Source organism: Heterocephalus glaber, unplaced genomic scaffold (assembly GCF_053883595.1).
Source record: "Heterocephalus glaber isolate CG9 unplaced genomic scaffold, H.glaber_assembly_v1.0 deba00001452, whole genome shotgun sequence".
NCBI classification, from domain to species: Eukaryota; Metazoa; Chordata; class Mammalia; order Rodentia; family Bathyergidae; genus Heterocephalus; species Heterocephalus glaber.
In genome coordinates this window covers 17,293,302-17,316,897 of record NW_028258302.1, presented here as the reverse complement: position 1 = coordinate 17,316,897, position 23,596 = coordinate 17,293,302, and the positions used below count along the sequence as shown (strand labels likewise).

The following is a 23,596-nucleotide window of genomic DNA, read 5'->3' as shown; positions in this document are numbered from 1 at the left end:
GGACTGTCTCCCAGAGATTTGAATACATAGGACGGCATAATGGCCAGGTAGGTTAGAGGACTCTGGGGACATCCAGACCACACTGACTGCACAAACTTCAGCAGCATCAAGGGCTTTCGTGAGTTGCAGTTGGCCATTTGTGGGGTATCTGCTGGGGTTGGGAGTGTGTTTTCTGTCTTACCCAGGGAGGACCTTGTAAGCCAGGCAAGAGGGAAGAGGGTACTATGGGTGCAGAACAGCGGAGTGGCAGCATTTACCTTCCCGATAATGGCTCTTACACTTGACCAAGGGACAGTCAGAGGGATGACTCAATAAGTAAATGATCATAACCCTCCACCACTCCCCAAACTGACCTCTCACTCGAGGCCATTTGTAAACAGCCCAAGGGAACAACAGTTCCTTGTGGATTCTGTAAATGTGACTAAAGCTTTGGCTGAAAACAGAGAGTCAGAGAGAGGCCAAGAACAGGGACCAGTAGGGTAGGAGTCAGGGTCAGGAGCCCAGGGCAAGGGCTCGGGCTCTGCCTGCTGAGCCCCAGCCTGTGTGGGTTTTCTCTCCCCTATACCTCAGACATTCCCCAGGAAGGTTCACGGAGAAGGGGCTGTGAAATCAGACAGGCCCCAGCCTGAGTCTTAGGATGCTTATCCCGTTAGCCTTGTGAAGTCTAGGGGGGTCTCTGCTCCACTCTGAATCCCAGCTCCCTTCTCTGTAGAGTGTTCCCATTGACTGCACCCTCCTTGCTAGATAGGTCTGAGGATTAAATGAGCTCATTTAAATAGCACTGAGTGTGCTATTGTTGTTGTTATTATTAAATTAACCTATCTCTGTGAAGCCAGCCTCACCCTCCCTGATCCCCGTTTTCTGCCCCCGCCAACTACTGGAACTCACTGGCAGGCGCTGGGGCCCACACACAACAACTCCCACATCTTCGGCTTCATTGCTCCACCACCCTCCCTCCCACCTTCTCTGATGGCAGGAACAGAGATGTCATTGAGAGCCTGCAGCCTTGGATGAGGCGAGATCTGCTCTGGGATCGCTCACTCTTCTCCCACCAAGAGGAAGGACAGGGTCCACCCCAGAGAGAGCCTGCACCTGGAACTCAGCATCCAAGAGGTCTCCCCTGAAGGACCTGCAGAGGAGCCTGGGTCCTGTGACTTTAGCAGGCAGCATCACTGGTCAGTGCTTGTGCGAGTATGTGCACGCATGTGTGTGTGCATGGATTCTTGCAGTGACTGGGGCATCTCAGGGGCCCGAAGGCGCAGTCTTTGTAGTTTGCAAGACCTAGGTTCAAATGTCAGCTGTGCAGGTTCCATGCTGCATGATTACAGAGGGGGAGCATTATGACCCCAAGTCTTAAAATCCTCATTTAAAATGAAATGAAAGGAAACCCTGTCTTAAATGGCATTTTCCTAATCAGCACATGGTTAAGAAATATCTGGCACAAGGTCATGGCAAGTGGCAGCTGTTTTGTTGGTGCCTTGTTTTTGGTGTGTGTGTTGGGTTAACCATGGATATATCCTCAAGTACCCTTTGGGCTATGCAATGATTATGTTGCATCTCTCTCGCTAAGTGAACTTTGGTCAGTGTCCACGTACTTGTATCTCTGTTTTTAAAAGAAATTATAGTTGGGGATTTAGCTCAGTTGTTCCGGTACCTGCTGCACAAGCACAAGGTCCTGAGTTCAGTCCCTGGTACCAGAAAAAAATAATTCATAAAAGAAATTATAGGGCCTGGGATTTAGCTCACTGGTTCTGCCACCTGCCTCACAAGTGCAAGGTCCTGAGTTCAATCCCCAGTACCAAAAAAAAGAAAAAGAAAAGAAATTATAAAGCCAAGCATGATGGCACACACACCTGTAATCCCAGCACTCAGAAGGCTGAGGCAGGAGGATCGCCATGAGTTCAAGCCCAGCTTAGGCTACACGGTGAGTTCAAGGTCAGCCTGAACCACATAGCAAGACCTGGTCTCAAAAAACCAAGAATGAATGAATAAATAAATAAATAAGAAGAAAGCATCGCAGATAAATTTTCTCAGCTTGGTTCTGGTGGGGATAGAAGCAGAACGTTTAGGCAAATGGATACAAACACCGTTTGTGTGTTAGAATGGACAACAGTATTCAGGATGGACATCTCTCCTTAGGAATAAGCTTCTTCGCTAAATTCTCTTATTTGTCCATGTTTGTTTGTTTGAGGCAGGCTGTTTAGGCTGACCTTGAACTCACTATGTAGCCAAGGCTGGCCTGGAACTTGCAGTGATCCTCCTGCCACAGCCTCCTGAGTCCTGGGATTACAGGTGTGCGCCACTATGCCCAGCCTGTCCATGTTTATTGTTATAGAAAGGACTTTTCTTTGATTTGAGCTCCAAATCCCCCAGCTTTAATTCATGAATGCCTACCATAATACTTAGAGCTACCATTTTTTTGTTTTGTTTTGTCTTTTTGTTTTTTGAAACAGAGTCTCGCTGTGTAGTTCAGCCTAGCCTAGAACTCACTATGTAGCCCAGGCTGGCCTTGAGCTCACTGCGATTCTCTTGCCTCAACCTCCCGAGTGAAGGGATTACAGTTCCCCTTTTTTTTTTTTTTCTTGCACATGAACATACTTTCCTCACTTGGCCTCTGACCCGCATCTCCCATGGGGAAAGGCCCCTCATTTTACAGATGAGAAAATGAAGTGGGCAAGGGGATTCGATTCCTTGCTCCAGTCCCTCCACTGGCAAAGATGAGAAGAGCTGGACACTGTTCAGGGGAAGTGGAAGATGTAAAAAGATCCAGGGCCGGGGATTTACCTCAGTGGTTCTGCTGCTTGCCTCACAAGCTCAAGGACCTGAATTCGAGCCCCGGTACCAAAAAAAAAAAAAAATCCAGAAACAGTCTCTATCTTCAAGGACCTGACGATGGCCATGAAGACAAAGCGAATGCAACTTGTGCCCAGGTGGCGATTCCTGCTGTGGAGGAGAGGACAGTCACACGCTGTGTCTGGGTGGGGGTCTTCCAGCGGGGAAGGCTGGCCGAGTTTGGAAGCTGTGCTCATTCCGCTAGGAGCAGTGGATGGTGGTGGGCCAGGCCTGTTGAAGGCAGTGAGGAGCCCAGAACACCAGGTGGGAAGACAGGTGTGCGGGTGTGGGGAAGTCAGGAAGGAGCCTGCGCCGTGGGAGGACCAATGGTCCGCCGGGTCTTTGGAAGGACAGAGCCGGGCAGGGCTGTACAGGGCCCTGGGTTGAAAGGGTTGGGGAGGCTGAGAGGTGAAGGCAGAGCCCGAGCTGTGGACCAACAGGGCCTGGCCACAGCCCCAGGATCCCCAGATGGGCTGCCCCAGTGGATGCCGCAGGCGGGATACTCACCCGTTTCATCTGACTGGGAGAGAGGGAAACTAAAGCCTGGGGTGGGGATTCTCAGGGAGCCCCACTGTGAGAGTGGGGGGCCACAGCCTGGGCAGCTGCAGGGACAACGAAGACCAGGCGGGATGGGGCCCAGGTGGAGAGGCAGCTCTGCAGAGGCCAGTGCGTGTCGCCGAGAGGCTGGAAACAGGGTGGACACCGGGGAAGGGCTTTTTCTGCCAGTTATAGAAGCATGCACAAGCTGGGCATGGTGGTGCATGCCTGTAACCCCAGCACTCAGGAGGCTGAGGCGGGAAGATCACCAGCCTGGGCTACATAGTGAGTTCAACCATAGCAAGCATAGCATAGCACAGACCCTGTCTCAAACAAACAAACAAACAAACAAAAAACAGCATGCACAGCGGGAGATGATTGTTACTTGAGCCCCAGAATGGCATGATCAAACCTACAGTCTCTCACTAGAAAATGAGCCTCCAAGGCAGGCTTTCTGTTTCATTTCCAGTGTACTCCCAGCACCTGGCACATCACCAGGTGGCTTAGTGGCTTCTCAGTTGATACTTGTTTCATAAATATGTAGGACTCTGATAGATACAATGCTTATTTTTTGTGTGGTTTTTTTCTTTTGGTACCGGGGATCGAACGTGGGACCTTGCGCTTGCGCAGCAGGCGCTGGAACCACTGAGCTAAATCCCTGGCCCCTACAATGGCTATAGATATATACTGTGTAGCGAGTATTTTAAAACTTTGTTGAGATGATGGTCAAGGTAGTGGTTACTTGAGGAAGAGAAGAAATGGGATTGAGACAGAAGAGACTTAACTTCATCTCATTTTTAAAAAATAATTCATGCTGGTGTTGTGGTACACACCTCCACTTAGGAGGCTGAGGCAGGAGGATCACAAAATTGACCCCAACGTGAGCAACTTAATGACTTAATAAGGTCTTGTTTCAAAAAAAAAAAAAGAGCTGGGTTATAGTTCAATGTAGAAGACCTAAGTTCAATCCCCAGTCCACCAAAAAACAAAAAGCCGTGATGAAAATATAACTAAATATTTATTAAACCTGAGTGATAGATCCATGGGCTCCTATTGTATTAATTTTCATAATTTTAAGAGTTCTTAGCCTGGGCCAGGGATTTAGCTCAGTGGTTTCGCCACCTGCCTAGCAAGCTCAAGGACCCAAGTTTGATCCCCGGTACCAAAAAAAAAAAAAAAAAAGAGTTCTTAGCCAATTGCAGTGGCACAATCTGTAATCCCAGAACTCTAGGAAGCTGAGGCAGGAGGAGTCCCACCTGGGCAACTTAGTGAAACTATGTCTCAAAACAAAAATATTAAAAGGGGCCAGGCGTGGTGGCACATACCTGCAAACCCAGCACATGGGAGGCTGAGGTAGGAGGGTCACTGTGAGTTTGAGGCCAGCCTGAGCTACATAGTGAGACTCTGTCTCAAAAAAAACAAAATAAATACAAATATTAAAAGGGCTGGGGATGTAGCTCAGTGTGAAGGTCCTGGCTTCAATCCACAGTACTAAAAAAAATTTTCTTACTATTAAGGCAATGGGGAGCCCAGAAGGCCAGGCAGGAAGACAAGTTTGCAGGTGCAGAGAGGTCAGGTTTTTATTTTATTTAAAAATAAAATAGGGGCTGGGGATTTAGCTCAGTGGTTCTGCCATCTGCCTCGAAAGCACAAGGGCCCAAGTTCCATCCCCGGTACCAAAAATAAATTTAAAAATAAAATAAAATAGGGGCTGGGGATTTAGCTCAGTGGTTCCAGTGCCTGCTTCGCAAGCACAAGGTCCTGAGTTTGATCCCACGTACCAAAAATAAAATAAAATAAATGTATGCAAAAATATTTTTTAATGTATAGACTATCTCTTCTCCAGAAGATGGAGCAGCTGCGTTGGGGGCTCATGATGTCTCGGGGTTACCATAGGCCTGGATAACTCTCTTGACATAGACCCCCCCCACCCCGTGGGCCTCCACGGTGTCTGCAGCCACAGGGAACGTGTACTGGAAATGGCGGTTCACAGACAGGAATGGTGCCACCCAAGTGGGAGGCCAGCTCTCTGGAGGCTGAGGCAGAAAGGTCATTTGGGCGCAGGAGTTGCAACACAGCAAGACTCTGTCTCAAAAAAAAAAATCCTGTTTTTTTAATCTCTTTTCTTAACCCTATAGTTTACAGCGATTACTTATAATTGTCTTTTAAAATAAATGGCTTTTAAATTCATGTTGAAGCCTTTGACACAATTGGGACTATGTTGTATTTTTCACAACTATATAATTGACAGGATTTTTTTTTTTGGTACCAGGAATCGAACTAGGGTCCTTGCACTTGTGCAGCAGGCGGCAAAACCACTGAGCTAAATCCCCGGCCTTACTTATAATTGTCATATAATTGCCATATATATAACTCTTGGTGGAGGACCCCAACACTTCCTTGTGGCGGCATGACATTGCATTAACCACACACTCCCTGGCTCCCCCCTCTAGTATAACATTGTAAGATTCTGATTTCTTTTTTTCTGAGACAGATTCTCACTACATTGTCCAGGCTAGTCTCAACTTCCTGGGCTCAAGCCATCCTCCTGCCTCAGCCTCCTCCAGGATTATAGGTACACACAACTGCATGGTTTAGCATTGTGAATTTTGATTCCTCGAGTGGTGTCAAGGGGGAAAAGGTACATTGCACACTTACAGTGTTTGAGTCTAAGTCCTCCCTCGTCTTGGTCAATTCATTCCACCATCCTAAGCCTCAGTTGCAAAATGTGAGTGATGGCTGCTTCTCAAGGATTGAGAGGACTGAATGAGACACACGTGTGAAGGCTCCCGAGAGGGAGCCCGACACATGGAAGATGCTCAGCAGCCATCACTGTCATCCCACCGAGGACTCTGTGCACTTGGCCCTTGTTCTTTTCCTTCTTGTCCTCAAATGATGTCCATCCCTCCAGGCCTAGGCAGATAGAGCTTTCCCAGTAAACTGTAGACAGCCTGAGCGAAATTCTATTAGGTAAACTTGGGGCTCCATGTAGCTTTGGGGACTTCAGTTTCATCAGCAAAATAGCAATGGTAACTTACCTCACACCGTTTCTAGTTCAAATTAGACATTTTGTATGAATTAGATGAATACAGTATACTGCGAAGTCGCGGGTCAGAGTTCGCGGCCTCAGTCCTTGGATTTTTCTTTAGAACCTAACAAATAATTGTTTACAGAAACCCCCGAAATTTCGTAGAAACCGCAAATATCCTCCGCAATTGTTTTTTTTTGGGGGGGGGGGACATGGAGGTTTGCAAGTAGCCAATCCGAGAGCGTTATTCAGCTCTCCTTGCTGTTGATTGGCTGCTGCCCTGTAACCATCTGGGCAGATGCACCAGCATTCCTACGTCATAACAGATTGCTCTACCGCCTGTAGCTGTCCTCAGTATTCTCGGCATTGTTCTTCTTAAAGCCCTAAGATCCTTAAGATGTAGCCAAAAGGCCCTGCACTTTCTAAGGCTTTATTAATAGTCTTTTATTAAATTAAATTACATAACTGGGGCCTGGGATTTAGCTCAGTGGTTCCACCGCCTGCCTCGCAAGCGCAAGGACCCGATTTCAATCCCCGAAAAAAAAAAATTACATAACTGCAGGAGACGTAGCATATTTAGGGTTTAAATTATGAAAATAGGCATTTTTCTCAGCATATCTGAAATTCACGGTTTTTCACAATTCGCAGGTGCTCTAGGAATGTAACCACTGTGAATTTCAGGGGTCCACTATATTGTTGAATGGATTTGAAAAATGAAGTTCCTTGGAAATCTTGAGTATTATTTGTAATCTCCCCCACCCCAGTATTTAGTAATGGGCCTCACATTTACTTGCCATCAAGAAAGAATTGCAGGGCTGCGGATTTAGCTCAGTGGTTCTGCCGCCTGCCTCACAAGCTCAAGGTCCTTAGTTCGATCCCTGGTACAACAAAGGAAGGAAGGAAGGAAGGAAGGAAAGAAAGAAAGAAAAAAGAAAGAAAGAAGACCAAAAGAGGCATTCTACAGGAATAATACAATTTACTCTGGTTTTAAGCAAAATTTCTTCTTCATTCTCACCAGGATCAAGATGACCACACCCACGATTTTGGGGGATACCACCTTCTCGTTGAACATGACCACGAGGGGGGAAGACTTCCTCTATAAGAGTAAGGTCAACGTGGGTTGAAGGCAGGGGAGGGTTGGCTGGACAAGTGTCAGAGTCCACTCGGGGCTCAGAGGTCAAGAGCTTGGGTCCTGGAGACAGAATGTGGGTTCTCTGTGCTGACCCAGGTCCACCACTTGCCAACTGTGTGGCCCTGAACACTAGATTTCTGTGCTCTGGGCCTCAGTTTCCTCATCTATAAGATGAGGACATTCATGAAGCTGCCACATAAGACAGCTATATGAACTCAAACTTGAAGACATCACTAAATCATGTAAAGATATTAGCCTCCAGTGCATACTCAGTACCTAACCAGCACCATTATTAGAGTCCTTGCTACTACTGTTACTGTTGTTTTCATTATGGGGTCTTGGGGTCTAGAGGGCAATGGGAATTGGAATCTCTTTTAAGATGTCTCTAAATAGGTCACTATGCAGTGTAACTCCTTTCATATTATTTTTGCAGGGCAAAAACATCCCATCACCTTATAAAGGAACAAATAGAGATTGGAAATGATCTCTTGGGGAGATATCAAAGACATTTCAAATGAAAAATTTGAAGACAGCTATTCAGAAAACAAACTGATTGTTTAGGGAGATGTTTGGGTCCCTTCTTGCCATTTCCGTTGGCTCTGTGTGTAGAACTCAAGTTTCCCCTTAGGCAGGGATGACTTCCTTCTGTGACAGACAGCCCCAGGCTGCAGCACCTTTGGTGGCCAGATTCGGGGCAGGAGACCATTAACCTTCCATGGAGACCCAGCAGGTGGCTCTCAGGACAGGGCACGCAGGGATATCCTGCTCCTTTCTGGGTGAGCGGCCTGACCCACCAAGACCCACTGTGAGTATCTCCAGACAGTTCCGAGGGGTGGACCAGGGTGGGCCAGCGACTGTCAGCCAGGTGGGAATAACTGTTTTTACTTAACCAAAAGCAGTGGGTCTTCACTAGGCAATTTTATCCTCCTAAGTAGAGTTACCAGACTTAGCAAATAAAAGACATTTTAGAAAGGTTTATATACATTCACAAAAGTACACAAATAAGGTGGGTAAATTCTCACTAGGTGCACACACACCCGTGTAGCCAGCCCCCATGCCAGGAAGCAGAATTTACTGTGTAACCCAGGCTGACCTGGAACTCACTGTGACCCTCCTGCCTCAGCCTCCAGAATGCTGGGATTACAGATGTGCACTACCACATCTGGTTTATTTGCATAACTCTTACATGCAGTACTATATAACATGACTTAAAACTACAGTACTGTATTATCCAGTATAATCAGCAAAAATTACAGTACTATATAAACAAGGTACACTGTACCCCCCCAAAAAGACACTGAGGCTCTATAAACAAGATTTACAGGACTATACTAAAAAAAAAAAATGGGTCATAAGTCTAAATAGCGCCCCTTGGTTGTTAAGTCCAATCAGATGTTAAACAGGTATGTCATTAAGTGAGGACTTGCTTAGCATGCACAAGGCCTTGGGTTCAATCCCCAGGACTGCGAAAAGAAAAAGAAAAAAGAGGGCCAGGGATTTAGCTCAGTGGCACCATGACTGCCTTGCAAGCACAAGATCCTGAATTCAATCTCTGGTACTGGGAAAAAAAAAAAGAAAGTCATGAAGAAAAAGGTAATTACATGGAAAGATGGTTATGAGCTTTATTATAAAATAGCATATGGAAGATGGTTATATTTTTACCAAGTGACAATTTTTCCACATTTAGGAATATTTTCTCAGGATGGACTTTTCAGACATAGGATTGATAAGCTATTTTACAAATATTAATAGACATTTAATATGCAAATGTAACTTTTGTATTATCAAAACCTGGGAGGCCGGACATGATGGTGCACGCCTGTAATCTCAGCACTCTGGAGGCTGAGGCAGGAAGATTATTGCAAGTTTTAGGCCAGCCTGGACTACACAGTGAGTTCAGTGCCAGCCTGGACCATATAGTAAGACATTTTCACAAAACAAACAAACAAAAGCAGGGGATCAATTCACTTGTCTGTTTCACACAAGAAGTTTGAAGCTGCGCTGGGGCTGATAAGAATAGAACTTGGCCTAGGACAGAGTTTGGCAGATGACGTGCTGGGGATGCCCTTCAAGCCCATCGGGGTGGGTTAGGGGTGCGTGGCCACTGCAGAGGTGCCACTGTCCCAGGTTATCAGCGAGTGTCTCCTCCTTCCCTTGACTTGGTGGGGGCCGTTGTAGGCCCCACCCATCCTGCATTCAGCCTGCACATCCGCCCTCCTGGGGCTTTCCTCTCTGTAGGTGCTGGAGCCATTGTTGCTGCCATTGTGGTGGTCATCATCATCATCTTCACCGTGGTTCTGATCCTGCTGAAGATGTACAACAGGTACAGCATGCCCCAGGCCCTGGAACTCTCTGGTCCCTTCAGTTGGAAATGGGCATAGGAAGTTTAATTCACGGACCAAGGGTTGCCCAGCCCTAATTAGCAGAGCTGGGATGTAAACTCAGTCTATCTGGTTTCAAAGAAAATGCTTCCAGGCCAGGGATTTAGCTCAGTGGTTTCGCTGCCTGCCTTGCAAGCGCAAGGGCCTCAGTTCAATCCCTGGTACCAAAAAAAAAAAAAAAAAAGAAAGAAAGAAAATGCTCCCACCATTACATGTAGCAATATTAATAACAATAAGATTAAACATGATTTTAAAGATCTTTAGGATTTGGCCGGGGATTTAGCTCAGAGATTCCAGCGCTTGCCTCACAGGCACAAGGTCCCAAGTTCAATCCCTGGTACCAAAAAAACCCTAAAAAGTCTTTAGGATTTTATTTGGATTTTCCCCAAACAAAACCCTAAAAAGTCTTTAGGATTTTATTTGGGTTTTTCCCAAACCAGGAAAGTGTCAAACCTGAATGCCTGCCTTCATTGCGCTGCATCATTGCTGGAGCTCTGAACCCCTTTTCTAGGTTGTAGTCTGGGTGAAGACCCCACTTACCTCACACTGCTTACACTGATGCCTGGGCTTGGAATTGAGATGCCAGGGTTCTGTCTTTGATCTTTTGAAACCTGGTGAATTATTTAATCTCTGTCTCATTTCTGTCACTTTTACAATGGAAGGGCCGGGTGTGGTGGCACACATCTACAATCCCAGTCCTTGGGAGGCTGAGGCAGGAGGATCCTCTGAGTTTGAGGCCAGCCTGGGCTACATAGTGAATTCAAGCCGAGCCTGGACTGCATAATGAGACCCTGTCTCAAAGAAGAAAAAAAAACAAAACAAAACAGTGGCAGGGCCTGGAAATATGATGATTATATTATGAATATGTTAGAGATGCCTTTGTTCTTAAGAGTAGTGTCTAGCTTACAGATGGTTCTGGATTTTTAAAAAAACTCTGCCTGCATCAAGTATAGTGGCCCACACCTATAATCTCAGCTACTCAGGAGGTTGAAGCAGGAGGATCACAAGTTCAAGGACAGCTTGGGCAATTTAGCAAGATTTTTGTGTCTTAAAAAAATTTTTTGGGGTCAGTCTCTTTGCAGAAAAATCCCAGACTCCCCTGCCGGCATTAAGAATAAAGGTGTAAGGGGCGGGCATTTAGCTCAGTGGTGCCACAGCCTGCCTCGCAAGTGCAAGATCCCGAGTTCGATCCCCAATACCAAAAAGACAAACGAACAAACAAACAAAAAAAACAAGAATAAAGTTGTACACTTTGCCTCTGGGGAAAAAAATTTTTTTAAATAAAACTGTATGTTTATGCATGCATGCATGAAGAGGGAGAGGGAGGGAGAGAGAACAAGAGAACTGTTAACACTTTGGTGATTGTTCAGTGAAGGATTTTGGGGTATTGTACTATTTGTGCTACTTCTTTGAGAATTTGAAGTTTTAAAAAAAGAATTATGGGGCTGGGGATTTAGCTCAGTGGCACCGTGCCTGCCTCGCAAGCACAAGGTCCTGAGTTTGATCCCCGGTACCAAAAAAAAAAAAAGAATTATGATACAGTAATAAGGTGAAATATGTAGACATTAGAATTCATGATTGTTGTTAGTTAAATTTTATGGCATATGAAATGAAGACAGGATACATGTTTTAAGTACATGGCTTCTCAACTATGTAAAAAGCCCTTAAATATTTCTAGCAATAAATCTAGCAAGCATAATGATCCTGCAAAATTTAACTCACACTAAAACTTTGAACAGAAAATATATACAGTAAAATTTTCATTTTGTCTTGAATAAAGCCACTTCTCTGAAACTGTACTTATTCATTAATAGGAACAAATAAAATTAAATATCTTTTAAAAATTGAATAATCTAAGCTAAACAAAAAATGTAGAATGAGACTAGTTGATGTCTAAGTTCTCTTCTGGTGTAAAATTCCATGGCTGGCAGTGAAGCAGTGTGAGTTTATGGTGATCTGCATTCACCTCTTTGACATGGAGCTGTAGCAGGGAAGGGAGAAGACTCAACCCTGTGTGTCTGTGTCATTTCAGGAAGATGAGGACGAGGCGGGAGCTGGAGCCCAAAGGCCCCAAGCCAGTTGCTCCTTCTGCCATGGAGCCAAACAGCAACAGCACCCAGCAGCCTGCAACAGTGGCCTTCAGCCCTGCTGACCTCCACTCAGAGACTCGGTGACCCCGTCCCACTACCATCCCTGCCACTGTCCAAAGAGCTTTCCCCCCAAGTGGAGACCCAGAGGCACATTCTCTGGTGGCCTCACTATGAGTTCCTTCTGGTCAGGCCGTCAGAGCGTCTTTCATACAACCCCCTCAGCTTCAGGCAGTCCTTAACCTGGTCCTGCCCTGACTCACCCTGTGTCCATATCCCTGCTGCCACCCTATCAAAAAGCTGTGGAACATGATTGTATTAGCTGATGAGAGATCTCTGCTGAGAATCCACTGAAGTGGGTTGGGCTGTCTCCTCCCAAATGCTGTAGCTAGTCAGACAGACAGACAAGCTTGCAGGCAGACAAGCAGACATATAGTCCTGACTCTTGGTCAGGAGTCAGGGCTCAGGGAATGCTGCTGAGAGTGTTGCACAGGGTCTGCCACTGGGCTCATCTCAAATTAAGTGCCAAATCTATAGCTTTGCAGAGCAAAATACTCAACCCCATCATCAGGGGCAGGGAAGCTAACTTGGACTAACCAGAAAGCCAACTTGTTAATTTATAACCACTTCCAGTACTAGATGACCGCTAGATGACCAATGATTGGTCAACACATTTCTCCCTCTTTGAGAAAAGTTACAAGAAAAATGGAATTTTTTTCCCCAAGAGGTTTCTGCTTCCTTAGTAAAGAGTCAGAAGAAGGCACAGGATGACTTTGAGAAATGGTGGCCTCTAGGACAAAAGCTTGTTGCATTGTTGTAGGCCTTGACCGATCCTGGGAGCTGGTCAGGGCATCTCCTGTCCTTCTGGGAGGGCGGACCCTGATTCAGTGTCATTTCTCGGCTCCCCAAGAAGCTCTGACGGTCTTGTTAACCCTTTACCTCCCAGGACCAGTATTTGGAGATTGATTACATTGTAGCTCTACATATAGGAAGCACCATATTCTCAGACCATGTCTCTGTCAAGAGCTGAGCTCTGACTCCTAGGCTGGAGAATAGTCTACCGATAAGGGGAAACATTTTGGAATTAAGGAGGCTTGCCTTCAAGCTCTACTTTCTGGTGTGTGGCCTTGGGCAAGTGACTCAACCTTTCCCTGTGTGGTTTCCTAACCATGAAGTGGAAATGGAAACACTTGCCTCCCTGGGTTGTCCTGAGTCAGGGACTGCATAAGCAGCTTGAGTATGGAGCCTGGTGCCTAGAGATGCTTAGTAAATGGGAGCCAGCATTATGCAAAGGCCCTGGGTTCAGTCCCCAGTTTAGTAAACAAACAAAACAAACAAAACTCTCTTGAATAGCTCTGGAGAAATACTAGTAAATTCTTCCTCCTCCTCCATCTTCCCTTCCTTCTGCTCTTAAATTTCCACCAAGTACCAGGCACCCTGAAAGGTGTTTTCACATCATTTATCTCAAAGGATTTGATTTTCCCAATAACCGTGGGAGGTATTATTTCCCATTTACAGATAAGAATTTTCAAATCAAGAAGAATAAGTACTTGCCCAGAGTCACACATGCAGCTGGTAAGTGGCAAAGCCAAGAAACAACCAGTTTCCCCTGAACCCAGAGGGCAACTTTCTGTCACATCACTCTTGTCCAGGAGTTTGTGTGGTGCGCAGAGATCTGGCTTCTGAACTGAAAGTGGGAAGTGGGGTGCAGGCCCTTTGGCTCCATCCTTTGGGCTTCCATGATCAGAGCCAAAGAACCCATTTCTCAGCCCACCAAGGCATGATTCCTGCTTCACCCATTGCTTGGGCCCAAGGGGAAAGGGCTGGGGACCAGGGCACATTTGTTTCTTTGAGGGCTCAAATCCCCAGCATATTCATCCCCCTACACATTTTCTGCTCTTTTCTTTTTTACTAAAATTGTCTAGAATGTTCCAGACTTCTCTGCCCACAGTGGACGCTTCCTGGAAGCAAATAGAAGGATTTTTGTGTCTCACTTTTTACTAAAGAAGGCAACTCAATAAGCAGGCTGGAAGGGCTCTTATGTGGCAGCTGAGGTGCTACTGCATGCATGCAGACAGGTCTCTGTGCTCCAGGAGCCAGCAGGAGCCAGCATGAGCCTCCGTGGTGGGGATTCGAAGCTATGCATTTTGTTTCTGACCAGGTGCCTTTCTTAACTGAGCAGATGCTCCCTCATTTGGGCACTGAATCAATGAAAGATATTAAACACTTACAGAAAAATGTTTAAAAATAAAAGAGGTTTAAATCAGACACGTGTCACATTGATTTCAACTAAATTTAGAGCTAACAGATACCTTTTCTAAATACGTCCTTTCCCTGACAATGTAAGTAGGCCCTATGGGATACCCTATGCCTTTGTGCATACTGTGTGATTTCTAAAGCCTCAGGGCCAAGGTGGGCTGCTGCCATCAGACCTGTGTATTACAAACCGTGTTCACTTGATCAAATATGACAAAGGGAACCTACTTTAACAGACTGCAGTTAAGCATGAGATGCTGAGATGTCAAGGTAGGGGGACCTCTGGAACCATAAGAGGATGAACTTCAAATTACCAATAATGATATTTATCATGAACTACAAGGAAGTTCCTACTCTGCCAGGCATATGATAGGCCCTTTATACACCAGAGCTCCTTTGACCCTGTATAACCTCCCAGCAGTAGGAACCATCACTGTCTCTACTTTATAGATGAGGAAACAGGTTTAGGGAGGTAACTTGGTGATACAATGGATAGTTTTCATTCTTTTGGCGACCACTTTTATGTTTGGGGAATCCTTTGCTTTAAGAATCAAGACCACCTTATGCTACAAAAGATTAAAAAAAAAAAAAGCCAGACACTCATTTTCTCAGAGTCCCCTTGCAGCTAGTATAAAGCCACATGACCTACACCATGCTAATCAGACACTCTTGCCATGGTTGTTCATCTAAAAGCCAATGACATGAAGGGACAGGGTCTGTGCAGAATCTGCCCTGGTGGCAGTTGTGTGGCACCCTCCATTATAAGAGGCAGCAATGCCATACAGGTAGTATCATTATCAACTGTTCATGGAGCTGGACCTGTGAGATCTTCCCAATAACAGCAGTATGGCGTTTGTGGCAGGCTAGTGCCTTAGTATGATTTTAAGCAGCATACCTGTGAACCTGGCAACATCAAGAACTACTTATCCCCTGTTCTGCTTAAATCAGCTGTATGTGGCAGAGAACCGTATGGCTGTGGGGGATTAGTTCATGGTCACTCACCTGGGAAGTGGCTGAAACTGGAATCCAGGTCTCCAAAGCCTTTGCTATTTCCATACAAATGTTTCTAGGTAAGACTGTCACCAGAGGATTCCACAAAGTGCTGTGGAATCAGAGAAAGTAGAGTTGCCTCCAATTACAGGTTCCCCAGAAACTTTGTGACTTTTAATAAAGAGGCATTTAGGGTCAGGGATTTAGCTCAGTGGCGCCGTGCCTGCCTGCGAAGCACAAGGTTCTGAGTTTGATCCTTGGTACCACATGCAAAAAAAAAAAGACTAGGAGAATGGATAGGTCTTTCTAAGTAAATTTTTTTTTATATCCAAGTACAACACAAGTACACACACAGAGCTTGAAAATATTCACAGTTTAACATTTTTTTCTCAAACTGATCACACCCATGTAACCAATATGAAGATAAAGAAATAAAACATTACTCCACCCCAGAAGCCTCCTTCTTCCTCTTCCTACCCTGCTCTCCTCCCACAAAGGGTAACTGCCATCCTGACTTCTACCACCGTACAATACCCTAAATTCTATTCTATTGCTCTATATTTGGGGGGGGGGGTGGTTGGTACCAGGGATCGAACCCGGGACCTTGCGCTTTCGAGGCAGATTGCTCTATATTTCTATTTGTATGCCATTATCACATCATCTTGGTTTACTGTACATTTTAAAATCAGGAAGTGTTACTCCTTCAGCTTTGTTCTGTCCTCTAGCTTTGTTTCTCTTTCTAAAGATTATTTAGGCTATTTGGGGGTCTGTGTATCTCTGTATAAATTTTAGCATCAGCTTAACAATTTTTTTTTTTTTTTTTTTTTTTTTTGGTACCGGGGATCAAACTCGGGTCCTTGTGCTTTCGAGGCAGGCGGTGGAACCACTGAGCTAAATCCCTGGCCAGTTCAACCATTTTGAAAAAAAGGCAACCAGGATTTTGATAGGGGTTGAGTCAGATTTATCATTCAATTTAGTAGTATTACCATCTAAAGCCTTTTTTTTTTGTTTATGCTGGGGATAGAACCCGAGTCCTTCACACTGAGCTACATCCCTAACCCTTTTTATTTTGAGACAGGTCCTTGCTAAATTATCCAGGCTAGGTTTGAACTTTCAATCATCCTGCCTCAGCCTCCCAGAGTGCTGGGATCCCAGGCATGTTCCTCCGTGCTCAGCTAATATTAAGTCTTTTGACCCATGAGCATGGATGTCTCTATAACTGTTTTCAAAGAAATTTTGGAATTTTCAATGTCCCTTTTTATTAAATTTATTCCTAAGTATTTTATTCTTTTTTATGTTATTTACATGGAATTTGCAGAAGAAAAACTGAAATTTCCTTTTCAAATTATACATTGCTAGTATAGTGAATGAAATTTGTTGAATTTATTAACTCCCACTGGTTTGGGGAGGAATTGTGGGGTCTTTAGGGTTTCTACATATTGATCATGTCTTCTGCAATGGAGATAATTTTACTTCTTTTGTAATGTGAATATTCCTTCTGTTTTGTATCTTTGCCTAATTTCTCTGCCTGTAACTTCCAGCACTGTGTTGAAAACAATCATCCTTGTCTTTTTCCCGATCTCAGGGGAAAGCAAGCCCGTCACTATTAAGTATAATATTAGTGAGCCAGGGATTTAGCTCAGTGGTTCTGCTGCTTCCTCGCAAGTGCAAGGTTCCAAGTTCAATCCCCAGTACCAAAATAAAAATTGTGATTTCCTAAGTATAATATTAGCAATGAGTTTTCATAAGTGGCCTTTATTCAGTTGAAGAAGTTCAGTTCTATTCCTAGTTTAAGTGTTTTTATCAGAAAAGGGCAGGGCTGGAGATTTAGCTCAGTGGCCCTGCCACCTGCCTCGAAAGCAGAAGGTCCCGAGTTTGATCCCCCATTCCAAAAATAAAAGAAAAAGAAAGAAAGAAAAAGAAAAGGGCATTGGATTTTATGGAATGCTTTTTCTGCATCTGTTAAGAAAATAATCACATGGCTTATGTCCTTTGTCCTTTATTCTTCTAATATGTTATATTACACTGATTTTCATACTTTAAACCAACTTTGCATTTCTGGGATAAATGCCACTTGGTCCTGGAGTCTTTTTTTTTTTGAGACAAGATCTTGCTGTGTAGTTCAGGCCAGCCTCATACTCATGGCAACCCTCCCGTCTTGGCCTCCTGAGTGCTGGGATTACACCACCACACCTGGTTTTTATATCTATATTCATAAGCTATAGTGGTCTGCAGTTTTCTTTTCTTTTTTTGGTACTGGTGATCGAACTCAGGACCTTTCGCTTGCAAGGCAGGCTCTGTGCCACTGAGCTAAATCCCCGGCCCTGTACTTTTATTTTCTTTTGATGCTTTTGTCTGACTTGGGTTTCAGAGTAATACTGACCTCCTAGAGTATGCTGGAAGTGCTGCTGCCTCTTATAATTTTTGAAAGAGTTGGTGTTAACTTTAAATATGTGACAGAATTTACCAGTGCTGCCATCTGGATCTGGGGTTTTCTTTTGTTGTTTTTTAAAGTACAATTATAATTCAAGCTGTTGTTACTGGTCTATTCACATGTTTTATTTCTTCTTAAATTGGTTTTGGTGATTTATGCTTTTTTAGGAATTTGTCCATTTTGTCTAAGTTAACATTCAATTTTTCAGTGTTTCTCTACAATCCTTTTTACTTCTAAAATATCAGTAGTTGGGCCGGGGATTTAGCTCAGTGGTTCCGGCACCTGCCTTGCAAGCACAAGGTCCCAAGTTTGATCCCCGGTACCTAAATAAATAAAAATAAAAATAAAATATCAGTAGTGATGCTCCCTCTTTTTTATTTTTATTTTTTTTTTTGAGACAGGGTCTCATGTAGCTCAGGCTGGCCTTGAACTCACAGCCATCCTCCTGCCTCAGCCTCCCAAGTGCTGGGATTACAGGTGTATGCCACCATACCCAGCTCCCTCTTTCTTGACTTTAGTAATTCAGCATTCTTTTATTTTTGTCCCTTACTTGGTTCAGCTAAAATTTTGTCTTTTTTTTTTTTTTTTTTTTGAGAGGATCTCCCTATATAGCTCATGCTGCCACTGGACTTGCTATGTAAGCCCAAGCTGGCCTCAAATTTGAGATCCTCCTGTCTCAGCTTCCCAGTACTGGGATTACAGGCATGTGCCACCACATCTGGCTAATGTATTTTGTTACAAAAAATTTTTTTGATTCTGTTTTTTTTTTTTTCTGTAGTATTTGTCTATTCTATATCTGCCCTTCTAAATCCCTTAATGGTATTTTATTGGGTTGTTTTGTTTTTTTGGTTTTTTTTTTTTTTTTTGGTACCAGGGATCCAACTCAGAACCTTGAGCTTTTGAGGCAGGCAGCGGAACCACTGAGCTAAATCCCCAGCCCTCTTAATGGTATTTTAAGTGAACACGTTTTAATTTGAATGTTGATCAACGTTTTCTTTTATCATTTGTGCTTTGTATCCTGATTTTTTTTCTTTGTATCCTGCTTAAGAAATCTTTGTGATCTAAAGATTATGAAGATTTTTCTTCCAAAGTCACATTCTTTTTACGTTTTCCATTTGGATATGTGACCCATCTGAAATTGATGTGTGTAAGGTAGGGTCAAGATTCCTTTTTCCAAATTAAGACATGTTATGTACATGTACCAGCTCCTCACAAGGAACGTAAGCATTATGTCATACAAACGAGCACTAAAAAAAGAATATAATGAGGCACTCTAAAATGGTTAAAACAGCAAATAATCATGTATATTTTATCACAAAAATATCACAAGTAGCCCACAGAGTCATTGTAAAGTTTAAAAGACAATATAAGGCGCTAACACCTACAAATGCTCAGAAAATGTTGGCTATCATTGCCCTCATTTTGCCCCTCTTCCTCCTCATCATGAGGTTTTCCCATTCAGAAAGGGATCTTATCTCAGAGGGCTATCAATCCTCCAACTGCCTAGAAAGAGGGCCTTGGTCGGGCCTTACAAATAGGATACATATTGTGAACCTTGAGACTAACTGGATACATTTTCAAGGCTAACAGAGAGGACATAACAGAATACCTGTTGTGAATACTAAAGCTAACAGGATAAACATATATATTTTGTGGTGGCTTACACTGTGATTATATAAAGTATCACTCATTGGGAGGGTTTGTGGATCTGCCTGTTTCTGGATAAGGCCTGTGAGAATTCTTAAGGCTTAAAGACCTGAAAGTTGAAAACTTTTTTTTTTTTTTGAGACGGTCTTGCTGTGTGGTTCAGGCTGGCCCTGAACTCACTATGTAGCCCAGGCTGGCCTTGAACTTGTGGTGATCCTCCTGCCTCTGCCTCCTGAGTGCTGGGATTACAGGTGTGTGCCAGCATGCCTGGCTAAAAGTTTAAAACTTTAGCAATAAAACTTCCGAACTGAGAGGAATGTTCATTTCTTCTGTGATCTTTCTTTCCTGCTCATTTTTAAAAGTGCATACCAAGCATTGGGGTTAAAATGGTCAGCAAGATAGACATGATCTCTGACTTATCAGAACATATTAGAAAAAGAGCTTACCACCTAGGAGGGGAGACTACTACCAGGCCTATTGGTACATACCTGTAGTCCCAGCACTAGGGAGGCTCAGGCAGGGGGATTGCCGTGAGCTCAAAGCCAGCCTGGGCTACACAGTCAGTTCAAGGCCAGCGTGAACTACATAACGAGACCCTATCTCAAAAATAAATAAATAAATACAAACAACTACAACATGGAACACATCCTTTTCAGCCCGGAGGCTCATGGGTAGGGAAGGTTATCAGGAAGAGCGCATCAGGAGGAATAACTCTACACTGAGAATGAAAGACTGAGTAGGGGTGAATCAAGGGAAGAGTGGGAAGAGAAAAGAGATTAAAGAGGACTGGGGATTTAGCTCAGTGGTTTCGCTGCCTGCTGTGCAAGCGCAAGTACCTGAGTTTGATCCCCGGTACCAAAAACAAAAAAAAAGAGATTAAAGAGAAAGGGAGAGAGAGAGAGGGAGGGAGAGAGGGAGAGAGACAGAAACTATATGGGAGAGAAGCTTTAGTTTAGCAGAAGTCCAAAGGAAACAGTGGGAGATGGGTTGGGAAGAGAAAAGAGGCTCTCGTTACAGAAAGTATTATAGACAGGCTAAGTTATGTAGAAATTCATATGCAGTCAGAGAGGGACTGGGCTCTCAAGGAAGTCAGTGCAGAAGATGAGCACACATCAGATCTGGCTGGAGGCACATCTAAAGAAAGTGAGGCTTGCCAGGGATTTAGCTCAGGGGTTTCACCGCCTGCTGCCCAAGCGCAAGAACCTGAGTTCAATCCCCAGTACCAAAAAAAAAAAAAAAAAAAAGGAGAATAAAGAAAGTGGGGCCTTGAGATAAAGTCACAAAGGCTAGACTTGCATACCTCCCTAAGGGATGAATGGAAACTGGAGATTATACTGTCATTGGTACCACCCTGTCCATTAAATCCAGATATGCATCAGACACCACAATGGGTGACCACAACACCTGGACTCATCCCTTCCCCAAATTGTTCCTGGTTTAGAAGTCTTTTTTTTTTTCTTTTTGGTACTGGGGATCGAACTTGGGTCCCTGTGCTTGCAAGGCAGGTGGCAGAACCACTGAGCTAAATCCCCGGCCCTAGAAGTCTTAAAGAAGCCAAGGTTAGTGATTTCAGTTGTATAACCTTGCTATGTGCATGCCCCACTTCCCTACTGGATCAATATTAGCTAAGGGACTATTCTCATACTCTTATTGGTTGATTATAGTTTGGTCCACATTGTACCCATCTTGTGATTCTGTACCCACCTCGTGATTTTGCACTATAAAACAGTATTGGAGAGGCAGGAATTTAGCTCAGTGGTACTGTGCCTGTCTCACAAGTGCAAGGTCATGAGTTCAATCCCTGGTACTAAAAAAAAAATTTCTTGGAGAAATGACCTCTGTGGCAATCCACCCCTCTGGAGCTATTTCTCAATAAATCTTTCCTACTCTTTTTTTTTTTTTTTGAGACAGGGTCTCGCTATATAGTCCAGGCTGGTATTGAACTCACTATGCACCCCAGGCTGGCTTCGAACTTGCGGCGATCCTCCTGCCTCAGCCTCCCAAGTGCTGGGAATACAGGTGTGCACCACCATGCCCGGTTTTTTCCTGCTCTTAACCTTCATTGTTCCTTGGAATTCATTCTTCGACTTTGGGTGACATGAACTCAGCGCATCTGACATATAGCAGGTTGGAAGTTACATTTCTCTGTATCAGAAGGACCTCCAGTTCTTAGCTACTTTAAAGCTATGGGGAGCCACTGCAAGTGCTTGAGCCTGGAAGTGCCAGGATCAGACCTGTGCTTTCAGGAAATTAATCCTGCCATAGTGTGAGCGTGAATTGCTGTGGGAGAGACTGGAGGCAGGGAGAACAATTTAGTCTATTGCAAGAAGCAACAGGAGCATCTGTGTATCTGCTAATTTTTAAATGGCTATTCTAAATAGCCTTCTAATTGTCAAGTTTTTGTTCCTTTTCTGTTTTTCAGTAGCTATTTGTGGGTGTACAGTAACCCAACAAAAATGTCTCCAGGAATCGTCTCAGGCCCACTGGATGGCACCACACAGCAGGGCCATTGTCTCAACTCTGTAGCCCTTTGTCCTGGTTCACCGTCCCCTGTTCAGAGAATTTCCTGGCAAAGATGCAAAGAGCCACGGCTCAGCAGATACAACTGTCCTGGACTCAGACTCTGATGACTCCCCATTTGTGAGAAGCAGGTAAAAGACACAAGACTGACCTTCAGGTCTCCGGAGTTATAAAATCTTCTTTGTCTGATTACAACCCGCGTGTTATCACAAGAGGGTTCCTTCGGTTCAGATTTAAACTCTCAAATAAATTTCTCCTGGGCCCCAGTGCTCTTACACTGTGCCTTAATTGATCTCAGAAATATAGCAATTTATTTTTTTCCAGCTTTACACTGTCACCTAGGAGTGAAGAGACTTAAAAAAAAAATCATTGATGTGTGAGTATTAATAGCCTTGAATTGGAGGGCTTGAAAATAGGCAGTTTGCTCTGTATAGTAAAGGACAGGAGGGTCCTGTTGGTTGTGCCTGTGTGCTGCATCTCCCTCCCAGGGAGCCCAGGTGGGGTGGAAGCCTGAGGGTGAGGGGAGCCCAGGTGGATAGGGTCTGATGGTGGAGAGAGCCCAGGGAGTGGGGCGTCTTAAAACCCTTTTCCTCTTTCTAATCTCTTCAGCCACTCTAAGTGAAGTCACTCTCACTTCTGCCTGTACCACTGTGATAGCCTCCTGACAACTCTCCCAATGTCTAGTCTTGCCTCTGAACAATACTGTGTTGATCCTCTAAAATCAACCCACATCAGAGCCAGGTGAGAACTTAGCTCAGCAGCACAGCGCCTGCCTGGTAAGCACGAGGTCCTGAGTTCAATCCCCGGTACCAAAAAAAAAAAAACCTAGGTGCAATGGTGCACAGCTGTAATCCCAGTGTTATCGGATAAGTCTTTCTAAAAGATTGGCAAAAATGATTGACAGGGTGCTGAGTCATCTCGGGGGCTTCCAGCATGCAAGCCTATCCTAGAATCCACTCTGATTAAACGACATATATGAGATGCAGTCCATGTGTACGAACCTTTAATGAGGTTTGAGTGGGGAAAAGGTTACTGAAGGTCAGCCACAAGATCTGGCAGGCATGTGATCTGGATTGGAGCTGCAGAGATTTTCTGAGTCTTTTGTTGTTTTTATTTCTGCTTCTCTTAGAACAATGGAAGAAGGCATGGCCCTCGGGTATTGCTCAAATTCAGGTGAGTAAAGGGGGAATATTCTCCCAGCCCCAGTTGTGCTGTCTGTATTGCTCCTACCCCAGGACCTTTGCACCTACAATTCTTCTTGCCTAGAATTCTCTTCCTCCCATACCCATAATTTTCCTCTTCCTCTTAAAGCAAACCTAGGCTCTAAATTCACTTTATCAAAGAGGACTACCCATAAAGTTTACATAATGTGATACAAAGTTTCTTTCCTCACCGAATATATACATATATATATATATTTTTTAATGAAATCATGTTGCTGGATGTAAACCTAGTTCATTATTTTTGACCACTGCATAGCATTCCATCAAATGCCACATTTTTCTTACCCACCTCCTTAATGATGGACATGAGGGAGGAGATTAGGACATGGCCAGCTGGCTGAGCAAGTGGGCTTGAACTGCCAATCACAGAGATCCAGGACACATGTGCAGAACAGTTTGCAAGCCGGGCATCTGGAACCCATCAGAAAGTGCTATCTTCCATTCTTCTGGTGCAAAACCAAGCAGGTTTTTGATAGGATAGCCTAGGTGCGATGTCAGCCTGAGGAATAGGAGATACAAAACACAATGA

At 44.3% G+C, this 23,596-nt stretch overlaps 1 protein-coding gene and 1 long non-coding RNA gene across 7 annotated transcripts in view; one reads left to right on the top strand and one right to left on the bottom strand.

Annotated features, from left to right (window-relative positions):
* The window catches only part of Ncmap (non-compact myelin associated protein), a 47,289-nt gene that overhangs the window by 22,338 nt on the left and 1,355 nt on the right, over positions 1 to 23,596 (top strand). For 3 of the 5 annotated variants that reach the window (XM_004850596.3, XM_021263073.2, XM_087215558.1), the window contains 6 exons: positions 977 to 1,175; positions 7,416 to 7,501; positions 9,768 to 9,852; positions 11,943 to 21,451; positions 21,747 to 21,975; positions 22,974 to 23,017. In XM_004850596.3, coding sequence (XP_004850653.2) covers positions 7,423 to 7,501; positions 9,768 to 9,852; positions 11,943 to 12,084 — 306 coding nt within the window. In that variant the 5' untranslated portion in view covers positions 977 to 1,175; positions 7,416 to 7,422 and the 3' untranslated portion in view covers positions 12,085 to 21,451; positions 21,747 to 21,975; positions 22,974 to 23,017. Of the gene's footprint in view, positions 1 to 976; positions 1,176 to 5,871; positions 5,945 to 7,415; positions 7,502 to 9,767; positions 9,853 to 11,942; positions 21,452 to 21,746; positions 21,976 to 22,973; positions 23,018 to 23,596 lie in introns of those variants that run through there. The other 2 variants (XM_087215560.1, XM_087215559.1) reach the window with 2 other exon arrangements.
* The window catches only part of LOC147827251 (uncharacterized), a 22,523-nt gene continuing 17,164 nt past the window's right edge, over positions 18,238 to 23,596 (bottom strand). Inside the window, exons 2-3 of one of the 2 annotated variants that reach the window (XR_015452784.1) lie at positions 23,357 to 23,566; positions 18,238 to 22,197 (exon numbers count right to left, since the gene is read on the bottom strand). This is a non-coding gene — a long non-coding RNA (uncharacterized LOC147827251). Of the gene's footprint in view, positions 23,567 to 23,596 lie in introns of both variants that reach the window. The other variant, XR_015452783.1, reaches the window with a different exon arrangement.